This window comes from Octopus bimaculoides, chromosome 27 (assembly GCF_046866305.1).
Source record: "Octopus bimaculoides isolate indiv1 chromosome 27, ASM4686630v1, whole genome shotgun sequence".
NCBI classification, from domain to species: Eukaryota; Metazoa; Mollusca; class Cephalopoda; order Octopoda; family Octopodidae; genus Octopus; species Octopus bimaculoides.
In genome coordinates this window covers 5,965,757-5,980,756 of record NC_142954.1, presented here as the reverse complement: position 1 = coordinate 5,980,756, position 15,000 = coordinate 5,965,757, and the positions used below count along the sequence as shown (strand labels likewise).

Below are 15,000 nucleotides of genomic sequence, written 5' to 3'. Positions count from 1 at the left end.
CCACGCCAGGTCATTGGGGGCACAAGGCTCGAACTGACAACACCTACAAATATCTCCAGCAGGCAGCCTGGTTCCGGTTTCCATATCCAGGTAAGACACTCAATTATTTCAAGTTATTGCTGTTGTTGTTGTTACTGTTGATGTTGTAGTTGTTATTGTTTAATGCAAAGTCGGCTCTGGTTGAGCAGGCACTTTCTGAAAGGCAACCCAGCCATGACCATCCTGTTTAAAGGGTTGCATTATCTGTCTTTTTCTTGCCTTAGTCAACTACCAAAATCTCCAGATAAAGATACACGTGGCTGAAAGCAGGTTAGTGAAAGAATATTAAAAAGACCTCATGTTAATTGTGAATTGGTTCCAATTTCTAGATTAAAACCATAAACAGGCTTTTTTCCTTCGTCAACACAATACACGGGAAATATAAATACAAATAATTGTACATACCGTATAAAGTAGATTCACACGTCTACATACAAATATTTGCATGTATAGATCCAAGATAAGTCACGACAGCCACGTGTATATTATAAGAATAGCCAAGCAGTAAATGCTATTCTGGTCAGGAGTAAAAATAATTAGATTATTTTATTTTATTTATTAATTCATAATATATATATATATGAATATATATATTCTGTTGTGTCTGGGGAGAGTCATTTTCTTATCGTGCCTTAAAATTTAACACACTCACCGTTAAAATTTCCACTGTCCAGAGTCAAGACTATTGAAAAGGTTGCAAGACGCAACGAAAATTTTAGGAAAATAAAAATAATAAGTGGAAATTTTAACGGTGAGTGTGTTAAATTTTAAGGCACGAAAAGAAAATGACTCTCCCCAGACACAGAATATGCTTCAGCACACGAAATCACATAAAAAATCTTGCAAACCAAATTCAAAAACTGAATATATATATATATATGAAATCTCCATTTCAGGTCAGTGGGGAGTACCAACGGTGAGTCTTGGAGGAGTTTTTGGTATGATGTCTGGCATTTTGGTGTCAATGATTGAATCCATTGGAGATTACTATGCATGTGCACGCATATCTGGAGCCCCACCACCTCCAGCCCACGCCATCAACCGGGGTAAATATCAAATATTTAATTTTTATCATATTTCTTATAACTCTTTTGTTCTTTTACTTGCTTTGGCCATTGAGTTGTGGCCATGCTGGAGCACCACATAGAAGTGTTGGGTATAATTTTCAATCTTTTTTTTACTCAATCATCTAATTCCAGTACTCATTTCAAACTGACTCTTATTTTATTGATATCTGTTTGTTAAGTAAAGTTAAAGATGAGACATAAAGGAACACAGCTCAAGCATCACCATAGCCATCCTAGAGCACATGGACAATTATAAACTTGACCTTTCTCATAAAACACATGACAATATTTATATAGCAATTACGTACCTATTCATTCGCTGTACGTTCTGGCAAGTTCGAAAGTGAATATGCTTATGGTTGTTGTTTTACGTCTTCAGAGAACATCTCCTTTCGTTAGACGGCTTGTGTTTATAATACAATTGACCTTATTATGTGTGTCCTCAATCAATGCTACCACGTCGTACCGATGAATCATATAAAAGTACGAGCTTTTGTTTATAGAAATCCTGATGTGTGCTGATGTCTGCTAAACTGATGATAATTTATGAGGTGCACAGAGAACAGTGACACCGCAAACAACGTATCTTTTCATTCACTGTACATTCTGGCAAGTTCGAACGTAAATGTGCTGCTCACTGTTGTTTGAAGTATTTGGAGAACATCTTCCATTAGACAGTATGTATTCATAATACAATCGACCTTACGCGTTTCCTTAGACAATGCTACCTGGCCGTATAAAACTACGAACTCTTGCTTATAGAAATCCTGATATCTGCTAAACTGATGATATTTTATGAGGTGTGCTCTCCATACACTTTCTGTTATTTATGATATTGTATTTATTCAAAGGAATTGGTGTAGAAGGTATTGGTTGTCTGTTGGCTGGTGCCATCGGAGGAAGCAGTGGTGTTACATCTTACAGTGAAAATATTGGAACAATTGGCATCACAAAGGTTTGTATAGGATCTATCCTCTGGCACATGAAATATTTTCTCTTGAACTGAGGTTTGGGAAACGATTGATGCTTCAAGCCCAAGACATTTCCTTGTCTGTAGTCACTTCCCTCTTGCCAGTTTGTAACTGCCTTTTAACCCCGACATCGATATCGGGTACAGCAAGCATATGTAATAACCTGTACCACATCTCAGAAGATATATTACACTAGATACGTAGATTTAATTTCATAATAGGGGGTTTGTAGCGTCCTGACGGCCTCCTTATATTACACAATATAAATAACCAACAAACAGTTAAATTTAAAAGAAATTTCATTAAGTAATTAAAAAAATCTGACCTTTCAGAATTATAATCAATGCTAACTTCAAAATAGTTAATGCTCTTGATAAATAATACCACGATAGCAAATTTGATTAAACTTTACGGTATATCCATAAGAATTCTGTTTCTCACTCATCCATCAACACACACATACGGTCTATTATACCCTGCCTTGTTACAGATCGCCAGTCGTGCTGTCATCCTCACTAGTGGAATCATTATGATGGTGTTGGGATGTTTTGGAAAATTTGGCATTTTATTGGTCACTATGCCAGACCCAGTTGTTGGGGGAATGTTCCTCATGATGTTTGGTAAGTCCTTTTTTCGTCCTCTCCATTTTGCTCTTTATATATATGATATAGTTCTGTCTCTCTTTCTCTCTCTACATATGTTTCTTCCACAGGAATGGTAGCCGCCGTCGGTCTTTCCAATTTACAACACGTTAATTTAGAATCTTCACGGAATCTGATGGTTCTTGGAGTCTCCTTGTTTGTTGGAGTATCTCTGCCTTTGTGGATTCAGGCAAATCAGGCTGACATTAAGACAGGTGAGAAAATTGCATCAATACAAGTGTGATTATGCATTTATACAGGTAGATGTTGCATTAATGCAGATTAGACACCAAACACTGGTAGATGTTACACATCTATCAACCTACATGCATACTTGTCTATCTATCTATCCATGTATGTATGTATGTATGTATTTCAGTTCTGAAATTCTTGTTATTTTCTCAGGAAATGCTGAACTGGACCAAGTTCTTCAAATTCTTCTGGGTTCCAATATGTTTGTTGGAGGTTTTATTGGGTTCGTTTTAGACAACACAATCCCAGGTAAGAATGTTCTTTTAATTCCTTCATTTAGTTTTGTGTGTATAATATGTATGTATAATTATTCTTAGAACATATTCTATCCTTGTTAATGCAAGAACCTGATTGTTAAAACATTATAGCATAATTCTAATTACTGTTAACATTTAATTTCAGGAACTCCCGAAGAACGTGGAATTATCAAGTGGGAAAATATTGTTGACAGCAAAGCTAAAGATACTTCTGGATCCTATGATACTTACTCATTCCCAAGACCAATACAGAAACTGGTCGACAGGTGGACTTGGCCTGTTTATGTACCATTTTGTCCATCTTATAATTCCTACATCTCCAGGCTTGTCAAGCGTATCGCTGCCTGCTGTTCATGCCGCAAAAAACCAACTGAACCCGTGCCAAAACACTCCATTGAAATTATGTTGTAGCTGCGGTTTCTGATAATCTTGTCCACATATTCACATAATATATAATGTGTGTGTGTATATGTTGGGGCTGACTGAATGGTCCACCGGTTTTCGAAACTTCTTATTGACACTGGAGGCAAAGATATGCATGCATGCATGCATGTGCAGAAATATACAGAGAGAGAGGGGGAGGGAATGATGGAGGGAGAGAGTAAAAAACGAGAGGGGGAGAGAGATTATTATTAATTGAACACTAGGGAGATCAAGCTTTTGCTCTCCTTATACGCTTAAAGAGGAATATGCAGACACATAAACAAAGTGTGAGACAGAGAGAGGGGGAGGAAGAGGCAAAGAGTGAGGGAGAGGGATTGCTTCGTGGAAGCTTTTCAAGCGGCCCTTTTCCAATTTCTTGGATACCACACAGCAACTGCACAGCTGTTGTCTGTGAGCCTTGTAACATGTCCAGCTCAATGGAACTTGTTCTTTTGGTACTCTGCCATCACATCATTCATTCTGCTCCATTCTCGAATTATCTCTTTCCGAATGTGCTCCCTTAATGATATCCCTAGCATGGATCTTTCCATGGCCCTTTCTGTCGTAGACCAGGGGTTTTCAACAGTATTTAACAAATAGGTTTATTGTCAATTAAAAGATTTTGATTAAAAAACATATATAAAATCAAATTGCCCATAAAAAGTATATGCTGTCCACGGACCACAGTTTGAAAACCCCTGTCGTAGACAATCGATGTTCTATCCTCTTCATAGTAGTCTATGTCTCACTTGCATATAAGAACACTGGAACGATGATGCTATTGAAGAGTCTGGCACTTATGGCATTGTCTAGCTCTGTTTGGAGTACATCCTTTATTGAGTTAAACACCTTCCATCCTGCCCTTATTATCTTTCAGATTTCAACATCCGTATCTCAATGCATATCCACTGCATGGCCTAAATAGACATAACCCTTTTTACTCCTCCATTTCATCACTTCCCACCTCTATCAGCCTTCTGACCACATATATTTTGTTTTCATGCAGGTCCTTTTAAGACCCACTGCTAAGCTGAGTATCCGCCCATATTAAAATATATTGAAATTTATTATAATATATTATAATATCATGTATTTCGATTTCATAACTCAGATGTTTTTTTTATCTTCTCTTATTTATTTTTTATAATCTTTCATTTAACATAAAACATCTAATTAATAATTTCTTTTAATTATCAAATTATTCAGAGTCTTTGTATGATTATTCACTTTCTTCAAATAATTAAAACTTTAAATAACTGAAATGAGTTGTTGATTAGTTCCTTATTTTGAGGACAATTATTTTATTTTTCTGTTTTTTTTCTGGGAGCTCCTAGGACCAGTTGCCCCATTCCCATGGTTTACAAGTGATTGAGAATACAACATTCTTCCTGAACAGGGTCCCAGTTCATTGTGGGATTTAAGGCCACTAATTTTGAGGGGAGGGGTAAATCGATTACCTCGGTTCAAGTATTTGACTGGTAATATATTTTATGGCCCCAAAGGAACAAAAGCAAAAGCCAACCTTAGTGCCATTTGAACTCAGAACATAAACAGCCAGAAGAAATACCACTAAGCATTTTTTTCTGACATGCTAGTGACTCTACCAGCTTGCTACCCTGGGGCCTAATTCATGTAATATGATCAAACAGACTATTTGATGCTATACATCGCTGATCACAGTGCACTTTTACATCATTTCAGCATTCAAATGTTGCCACCCAATAGGTGCAGGCATGGCTGTGTGGTAAGGAACTTGCTTCTTAACCACATGGTTCCAGGTTCAATCCTATTGCATGACACTTTGGGAAAGTGGATTTGGCAGACAGAAACTGAAAGAAGCCCCTTGTGTATATATATATATATATATATATATATATATATATATGTGTGTGTGTGTGTGTGTGTATGTATTTTTGTGTAAGTATCCCCATCACTGCTTGACAACCAGTGTTGGTGTGTTTACGTCCCATAACTTGTCAGTTCAGCAAACCGAGAATGATAGAATAAGTACTATGCTTTAAGAAAAAAATAAGTCCTGTAGTCAATTTGTTTGACTAAAATCCTTCAAGGTGGTGCTCCAGCATGGCTGCAGTCAAATGACTGAGACAAGTAAAGGAAGCCCACTGGCTAGGCATGCAGCCCCCCCCTACCGACTGGAAGAATACTTCGTCACAGGGTCACCCATTTACAGCAGAGGGAACTGGAACAATGTGAAATGAAGTTTTGCACAAGAATGCAACACATCACTCAGTCTGGGAATCGAACCCATAATTCAGTGATAATGAGTGCAGCACCTTAACAGGACAAACTTATGAAAATTGATTTGGACAAGCAACAAGTGAAGGATCTACTCTGGGAATACAAGTTTTTTAATTTTTATTTAAATGCTGCAATAAGCAAGGAAAGAAAATTGATAACAAGGTATTGATTAGCACCACATATTTTAATTAGCTATAAAAATACCAAACATAAATCTGTTATTTCTTCTGAAAACTTCAACTGGCAGGAAAAAAACGGTCTACATATCAGCATTTGCTTCCTTAATTCAGATATTTAGCATGATGCTTAATGTGGTCACCAATAAAAGACGCTATGAAGTAGTAACTGTGGTCATAGCCCTGAAAATAGAAGATGTACATTTGAGGCAGGAACATTGTTGTTTTATATTGATGTGTTATCGAGCAAATATTGATATTTAATGAGGACCAACACCTCTGAAAATATAATGATTATTGATGTGTGACAAACAAAGTAAAATGGATCCCCACAACACCTCCTGATCTACAGCCTGTATCTTCTCTTGTTCCTTGACGGCTTGTTCTGGCACCTGTTCCTATCCTTGCTAACACCTTCAGGGTTTGCTCTGGTACCTGCCCCTAGAGGGGTTTCCTCTGACACCTACCCCTCTCGTCTCTTGCTCCCTCAGGGTTTTCTGTGGTACCTGCCCCTATTCTCTCCTGCACCTTGAGGGGTTTTCTCTGACACCTACCCCTCTCGTCTCTTTGCTCTGGTACCCCATCATTAATACCTTAAAGCTACTTCCATCCATCCTTATATAATGCTAGGTACTCGTGTATCTTTTCTATAGCAAGACACTTGTGCTTGTCTTTCTATCATACTTTAACCCAGTAGTTCTCAAACTGGGGTCCACAATCCCCTAGAGCAGGGGTTTTCAAACTTTTTGACTTGCGGACCCCTTTATATTTCAGGCTTTACCTTAGGGACCCCCTTATAAACACTTATGAAATTTATACATATATATTTGCTTAAAATAACATATATTTTTACATTTATTTATTTAACAGTATTTAACAAATAGGTTTATTGTCAATTAAAAGATTTCGATTAAAAAACATATATAAAATCAAATTGCCCATAAAAAGTATTTGTGGACCACAGTTTGAAAACCTCTGCCCTAGAGGACTGTGAAGTGATTTTAAGGAGACCATGAAGAGATGCTAAAGTATTGGGAATACGGGGTAGCTTGAAACAGTTAAGCTTTAAAATTTCAAGACTTTCAATTTTTCGCATGCTATCCTCCCTTTTTGTCAATGGCCCCCAAAGCCCACTTCACTCCTACACACTCATTTGCTAATCAGACTTGTTGCACAAAAAGTAAGATTGGCCGATAGAAAATATGTGGGTATAACGATTGATCATGCATGTACTGTCAAGTATTTTTCGTTTCTCATTTGTTTTGTAACCAACTGATCCCCCATATATGGAAAATACATAAAGACAGGATGGTCACAAGTGGAACAGGGAACACCTTTAACCCTTTCGTTACCATATATCTGTTGAGATGCTCTGTGTTTCTTTCAATTACTTTAAATATAACAAAGAATTTAGTAAAATAATTTAGTTATTACTCAGCTAGTGTTAGGAACATAAATTGTGACTAAGGTTTGGTGGAAGATTTTAATTCAAAGTTTATGAAAACAAGACATTTGTACTACAGAGCCAGAGCCGGTTTCAGCCGGGTTGGTAACGAAAGGGTTAATCATACATTTCCTGGATCTCAACAAAACAACCTTTTAATCAGAGATAACCTGTATCAAAACTAGGGGCTAAACAACAACATATTGCAAGTTACTTGGTGACCCTGTCAGAGATGGTGCCTTGTAAAAAAACACCCAATCCATACCAAAACTGACCTCGCCTGTGCTGGTGCCACATAAAAAACACTCAGTCAACTCTGCGGGGTGGTTGGTGTTAGGAAGGGCCATTCAGCTGTAAAAACCCTGCCAAAACAGACACAGAAGTTTGGTGTAGTCTTTTGTCTGACCAGCTCTGGTCAAACCATCCAACCCATGCCAACAGATGCTAAATGATGATGATGATGGTGGTGATGATGATATTCCAAGTCCTTACCTCTTGTTTCCGGACTGTGGCTGCAACACCTTTCTCTGTAATCACCTTCTCCAAATTCTCTGTTAATAACTGTTCCTTTAGAAAGTCATCAGCCAAACCCTAAAACACAAAATGTAAGGCTTACTGAATTACTCATGCATTATCTTGTAGCTTCAAGATTCTGATGATGTGGGTGTTTATTTTTTAGAATGACATTGTAGGGTAGGTATGAGAGGCCAGACCTGGCCATTTTGAACAAAAAACAGGGAGAATATTCAAGCTGGATTTCACCAGTTTAAATGCTAAAGGATTAAATACCAATTGATCCTATTTAATCTGTTTTCAATGCAAAATTACAATGTATGAGTTGTTACTCCTTACTCTTTTCATACCAAGAGTAAGGTATTTTTTTATATTGTCAAATCTCTCTTAACTCACAACCTACTATCTTTTCTTAAAAAAAGAATGGGTACATTAGCAGGGTTTCTAAAATAAAGTTGGAATTTACAAAAAAGCAAAAGACGGGTGTAAACAATAAACAGGTGCGCTCAGGAAGGTGAGAAAGTCTTTTGCGCTTCAAGCCTACATTCTTCAACAGAAAGGAACACGAGAAAATAAACAGAGAGAATAAAAATAGCTTTAGTGATGGATATTTGTCCTCATCTTGTTTGTTGTTAACACGTTTCGGCTGATATATCCTCCAGCCTTTATCAGGTGTCTTGGGGAAATTTCGAACCTGGGTTCTCATTCCTAAGGTATTTTTCGATGTTGTTGTTGTTATTATTATTCGCCGCTGGACTGGCTCCTGTGTAGGTGGCACATAAAATGCACCATTTTGAGCATGGCCGTTGCCAGTACCGCCTGAGTTGCCTTCGTGCCGGTGGCACGTAAAAGCACCCACTACACTCTCGGAGTGGTTGGCGTTAGGAAGGGCATCCAGCTGTAGCCATCTGGTTTCACCAGTCCTTAGTCAAATCGTCCAACCCATGCTAGCATGGAAAGCGGACGTTAAACGATGATGAGGTCACTGCCTGCAATCAAACTCAGAATCTTGGGGTTAGCAGCCCACGCTCTAAACCACTACGCCACATGCCCATGGGCATATAGTACTGTATTATCTTTGTCGATATTAAACTGGTGTTTGAAGCATAAATTGACATGAAATTTTGACAGATGATTTTAATTTAGATCCATTAAAACAGGAAGCTTGTATCACAGAACTAAGAGTGGTGGTCTCAAGTGGATTGGTATGAAAAGAGTAAGGAGTAACAACTCATACCTAGTGGGAGTATGTGTGATTGAAATGGAGTACCTTAACGTAGTTCTTGGGGATATTCAGCGTGACACAGTGTGACAAGGCTGACCTTTTGAATTACAGGTACAACAGAAACAGGAAGAAAGAGTGAGAGAAAGTTGTGGTGAAAGAGTACAGCAGGGTTCGCCACCATCCCCTGCCGGAGCCTCGTGGAGCTTTTAGGTGTTTTCGCTCAATAAACACTCACAACGCCCAGTCTGGGAATCTGGGAATCGAAACTGCGATCCTATGACCACGAGTCTGCTGCCCTAACCACTGGGCCATTGCGCCTCCACTGTCTTATTAAAATACTTGTTTTTCAAAGTGAGTCAGAAAGTGAATAACAACAGTTACCTGATCGATAAGTATATCAGCAAATGGACTTCCATTCTTCTTGATCAAACTGCAGGCATCATAAGCCTAAGTGTATGAAGAAACACAATTTAAGAAACAGACTTCAAAGTGATCAGTTCTTTGAATATTTCATGATTAAACCTGATTGTTTACTGATATGTTGCTTTCCTCAAGTTATGTACACATCTGTGGATTGTGCGTGTCAGATAGAGAGAGAGAGAGGGAGTGTGAATGTTCGCAAAACGCTGATTTATTGAATGTGACATCACAATTTGCAGTTCAGCAAGAATCAATGACGTCATCATTTGTAGCCCAGCAACAATCAGTGACATCATCATTTGCAGTTCAACAACAATCAGTGACATCATCATTTGTAGCCCAGCAACAATTAGTGACATCATCATTTGCAGTTCAGCAAGAATCAATGACGTCATCATTTGGAGCCCAGCAACAATTAGTGACATCATCATTTGCAGTTCAGCAACAATCAGTGACATCATCATTTGTAGCCCAGCAACATTTAGTGAGTATTAATTGAAACAGCTGTAAGGTATAATGGTTGATTTGTTGTTCATAATAAACATTTACTAACTTCACAATCTCCATTTTCCTTTTCTTCCTCTGTGTGTCTGTGCGTCCTTGTCTTGACATCATGTGATGGTGGTATGAGTGTCATTTGATTCTAATCTTCCATGAGAAACATAGCAGTCCATGGAAGGGGAGGGGATATTACTTTGCTCTGAACAGGTGATGGTCGCTTGGACAGGACAGTATCATGTTTTAACAATGCTGCTGCTGCTGATGATGATAAAATTAATTAATACTTACATGCCAACCATCTTCCTTTTCACCCAAATACCCAGTAAAGGCCTTTTTGCCCCAGTTACAATTAACTGGGTTACAGATTGGTGCGAAGGCACTCACAGACTTATACTCTGTTGGATTCTTTAAAGCGATCGTCAAGGCACCATGTCCACCCATGCTGCAATATAAAGAAGGAGATAATTAGAAGGTAATTATAGGTGCAGGTGTAGCAGAGAGGTAAGAAGGCGGGGAGCTGGCAGAAACGTTAGCACGCCGGGCGAAATGCTTAGCGGTATTTCGTCTGCCGTTACGTTCTGAGTTCAAATTCCGCAGAGGTCGACTTTACCTTTTATCCTTTCGGGGTCGATAAATTAAGTACCAGTTACACACTGGGGTCGATGTAATCGGCTTAATCCCTTTGCCTGTCCTTGTTTGACCCCTTGTGGGCATTAAAGAAGTAAGAAGTTTGCTTCTCAACCACATGGCTCCAGGTTTAGTCCCACTACCTGGCAGATTGGGCGAATGTCTTCAACTATAGCCTCAAGTAGATCAAACCCTTGTGAGTGGATTTGAGAGACAGAAACTAAAAGAAGCCCATTGTATATATGTTTGTGCATATGTACATGTATGTATGTGTGTGTGTGTGTGTGTGTGTCCAACCTCATTTTGACATTTTGTGATAGTCGTAAGTGAGCATCACTGTCATACAAGCAGTGATTATCAGTTCCAATAGTCTATAAAAAACATGTCGGGCCATGGGAAAATATTACGTTAATTGGAGGGGGAGTAACCGAATGGGTATCCAACTGCTAAACAGTACAGCTATCTTGCCAAACACTCTAAAAGTTGTATGGCATAACAACACAGCAGAAATATGCATGGAAGATACATAGGACTGATTGCATTCATATATTGAGGACTGAATTATCCCCCCCTTATAGAAGTCCTCCAGATTCTTAAAAACCCATATATTTCCCTGGTTAAACCTGCTCCTACTTGTTCGGACATGAACTTGCCAGGAAGAATTTGTCTGAGCATACGAAATGTCCAGTAGGTAGTCAACCCCCGTAGCTAACAGTTGCATACTGTCCTTCTCTTCCAGACTGTGAAAGCTTACCAATAATTCGAATGTGTATTTCGTGTGCAAGATTCTTGATGTGGATACATGTGTTGAAATGCCTCTCCCAAGAATACTGTTTGTAAATTAATAAAGGACTGAACCAGTGCGTGTGTTTATTACCGGCATAATGCCTCTCCCAAGAAAGGTTTAATTGTCTTACCAATAATGTTTAATCTAAAATCAGTGAAATTTTAAGACTTCATATTGTTATGAGCAAGGGACAAGGAATGCCAAATAGTTAATGAAAAAAATTTCTAACTCACCTATGACCAAAAATTGATTTCTTTTCTGGTAAAACTGGGAAGTTGGATTCTATCAATTTTGGCAGCTGAAATACATCAAAGTCACAGTTTGTTAGACATGAGTCTAAAAATAATAATAATAATGACATAAAATAAATGTGGTGGTTGAGGAGGAGATGAGGTAATGAGTGCTTCGTACCAACATACACCGGAAAAGGTAATGGATGAAAACGAGAAGGTAAAAATCCCCTGGATTTTGACTTCCAGACTGACAAAGTGGGGGAGCACTGAAGGCTGGATATAGTAACCTTTAGAGAGGACAAACAAGAGTGCCTAATAATCGATGGGACAGTGCCAGAACAACATATTATCATGAAAGAAAGAGAAGGTTGACAAATATGGAGACTTGAGAATTGTGATTGCCAAGATGTGGCAGCTACGAGAGTCAAACATAAAGGTGGTTCCTACTGTCATCAGAGCATTGGGTTCAATACCACCCAACCTGAAGAAACATCTGGAAACTTCAGAAATAGTGATTCTGTCAGCTTGCCACCTTAATAATAATAATAATAATAATAATAATAATAATAATAATCCTGTCTACTACAGGCGTGAGGCCTGAAATTTTGGTGGAGGAGAAGAGTCGATTACATCGACCCCAGTGCGTAACTGGTATTTAGTTTATCGACCCCGAAAGGATGAACAACAATGTCGACCCTGGTGGAATTTGAACTCAGAATGTAGCGACGGGTGAAATACTGCTACGCATTTCGTCCAGCATGCTAACGACTCTGCTACCTCGCCACCTTATAATAATAATAATAATAATAATAATAATAATAATAATAATCCTTTCAACTATAGGCATAAAGCCTGAAATTTGAGAGGAGGACCTTAGTCGACTCAGTGTTTGATTGATCCTTATTTTATTGACCCTGAAAGGATGAAAGGAAAGATTGACCTCTGCAGAATTTGAACTCAGAATATATTCACCTTGTATCTTGACCTTATGACTCTGTCTCTCTCTCCTCCCCTTTCAAGATGGACAGGCCATGCATCCACCTCAACAGCAAGGCACCTGTTCCTATCCCTCTACTTCTTTGTTATATTTGAAATAACTGAAACACAGAGCATCTCAAAATATATACAGTAATGAAAGGGTTAAAGCATGTAATATAGGTCCAACTTCGTACATAGGACCTGGGGTGATTTTTTTTAAAGACAAAAATATGCATCTTATACACCATAAATTAATTATAATTAAAAAAAACAAAAAAACTACCATGTTGTAAAACGGTAGAATTTACCTCTTTGACAATGTAAGAATACATTCGGTAGTTGGTGCTCCATTTTGGTTGAGTTGCATCCAAATAGAAACCGGCACCAGAACCAAAGTCATAGCTATCATCTTCGCCCTCAATGTTACAGCCCCCTGTAAAATGTGAAGGACAACAATAATGCAAACAACTATATATATATAAACAATACATGAGTATATGCATATATATGTACATACCTTCATCTACATGTACACATAGATACATAACTGGGTACATGACGTGGCAAAAGAACATGGACAAAATGATAAACAAGGTACAACAAACAAGCAAGCCACATAGAAACATCTCCTTCATCAGCTGCCACCATTAAAACACTGGCGTTTCGAAGATTTAAGATATATATATATAACATTACATAATATATATATATATATATTTATATATCAACATCATATATATATATATATATATACACACACATATATATATGTATGTATTTGGTGAAGCAACAGAGGAGTTGCTGTATAGAAATGGCTAAAACTGTATACTTACTTGGACTTGTGTCAGGTGCAACAACGATGATGTTGTGTTCTGCTGCATATCTTTGGAAACCAGATTTTGTTATGAAATTTTGCTCAGTACATGTCAAACCTGGGGGGGAAGAAATTAAAGAGAAATGGTAGAATGAAAAGGTACTAGTGATGGCAGGGGGGGGGGGCATAAGGCAAACAATTGTAAGAGGAAAAAAGCTAGTTAATTACACTGACTCGCAGTATTTGAGTGGTACAAATTTTATTGATTCTGGAAGAAGAAAAAGCAAAGTTGACCTAAATAGAATTTGAAAAAGCACCATTTGAATGTGGTTGATGCCAATGCCACCTGACTGGCCTTCATGCCGGTGGCATGTAAAAATCACCCACTACACACTCAGAGTGGTTGGTGTTAGGAACGGCAACCAACTGAAGAAACTTTGCCAGACCAGACTGGAGCCTGGTGCAGCCTTCTAGCTTTCCAGCCCTCAGTCAAACCGTCCAACCCATGCTAGTATGGAAAGTGGACATTAAACAATAATGATGATGATATATATATATATATATATATATATATACACGACAGGCTTCTTTCAGTTTCCATCTACCTAATCTACTCACAAGGCTCTGATCAGCCTGAGGCTATAGTAAAAGAGACTTGCCCAAGGTGCCACACAGTTGGGACTGAACCTGGAACCATGTGGTTGCTAAGCAAGCTACTTACCCCACAGCCACTCCTATGCCTATACAGACACAACAGGCTTCTTTTAACATTAGGTTACCAAATTCAGTCAAAAGTCTTCAGTCAGCTGGAACTATAGTAGAAGACATTTGCCTAAGGTACCATGCATTGGAACTGATCCTGGGACCATGTAGTGGGAAAGCAAATTTCTTCCCGCAGGGCCACAATTTAATGATGATGATTAGGTTGTTGTACCAGAAAGGGTCAGTTGTTCTCCCCTGCCATCTAACCAAGTACCAGTAATTGAATCAGGAACTAAAGGAATTAAACTCACCAGAAAGCCAATAGAGCACAGGAAGTTTGCCAAATTCAGATTTTCCAGGTAAATAAATACCAAATTTCATTTCACATTTCAATTCAGAACTGGAAAGAGAATTTGATAGATAGATGGACAGATGGACTGATAGATGGATGGATAGACAGATAGATAGATAGCCAGACGGATGAATGAACAGACGGACGGACACATGAATAGATAGACAGACAGATAGATAGGCAGGTAGATAGGCAGATAGATAGACAGATAGGTAGGCAGATAGACAGACAGACAGATAGATAGAAAGATAGAGAGTTAGACAGATAGATAGACAGACAGATAGATAGACATATAGACAGGTAGATAGCTAGGTAAATA

General features: G+C 38.3%; 2 protein-coding genes across 2 annotated transcripts in view; one reads left to right on the top strand and one right to left on the bottom strand.

Moving 5' to 3' along the window:
• Positions 1 to 4,912, top strand: part of LOC106881568 (solute carrier family 23 member 1) — a 14,683-nt gene extending 9,771 nt beyond the window's left edge. The window contains exons 8-14 of the mRNA XM_089343404.1: positions 1 to 90; positions 936 to 1,085; positions 1,958 to 2,061; positions 2,568 to 2,697; positions 2,790 to 2,933; positions 3,124 to 3,219; positions 3,373 to 4,912. The exon at positions 1 to 90 is cut by the window's left edge and continues 67 nt beyond it. Coding sequence (XP_089199530.1) covers positions 1 to 90; positions 936 to 1,085; positions 1,958 to 2,061; positions 2,568 to 2,697; positions 2,790 to 2,933; positions 3,124 to 3,219; positions 3,373 to 3,638 — 980 coding nt within the window. The 3' untranslated portion in view covers positions 3,639 to 4,912. The remainder of the gene's footprint in view (positions 91 to 935; positions 1,086 to 1,957; positions 2,062 to 2,567; positions 2,698 to 2,789; positions 2,934 to 3,123; positions 3,220 to 3,372) is intronic.
• Positions 4,913 to 6,074: 1,162 nt separating this feature from the next.
• Positions 6,075 to 15,000, bottom strand: part of LOC149130817 (S-formylglutathione hydrolase-like) — a 19,263-nt gene continuing 10,337 nt past the window's right edge. Inside the window, exons 3-10 of the mRNA XM_089343411.1 lie at positions 14,641 to 14,729; positions 13,647 to 13,745; positions 13,122 to 13,246; positions 11,836 to 11,900; positions 10,477 to 10,630; positions 9,649 to 9,714; positions 8,022 to 8,120; positions 6,075 to 6,268 (exon numbers count right to left, since the gene is read on the bottom strand). Of these exons, the coding sequence (XP_089199537.1) occupies positions 6,191 to 6,268; positions 8,022 to 8,120; positions 9,649 to 9,714; positions 10,477 to 10,630; positions 11,836 to 11,900; positions 13,122 to 13,246; positions 13,647 to 13,745; positions 14,641 to 14,729 (775 nt within the window). The 3' untranslated portion in view covers positions 6,075 to 6,190. The remainder of the gene's footprint in view (positions 6,269 to 8,021; positions 8,121 to 9,648; positions 9,715 to 10,476; positions 10,631 to 11,835; positions 11,901 to 13,121; positions 13,247 to 13,646; positions 13,746 to 14,640; positions 14,730 to 15,000) is intronic.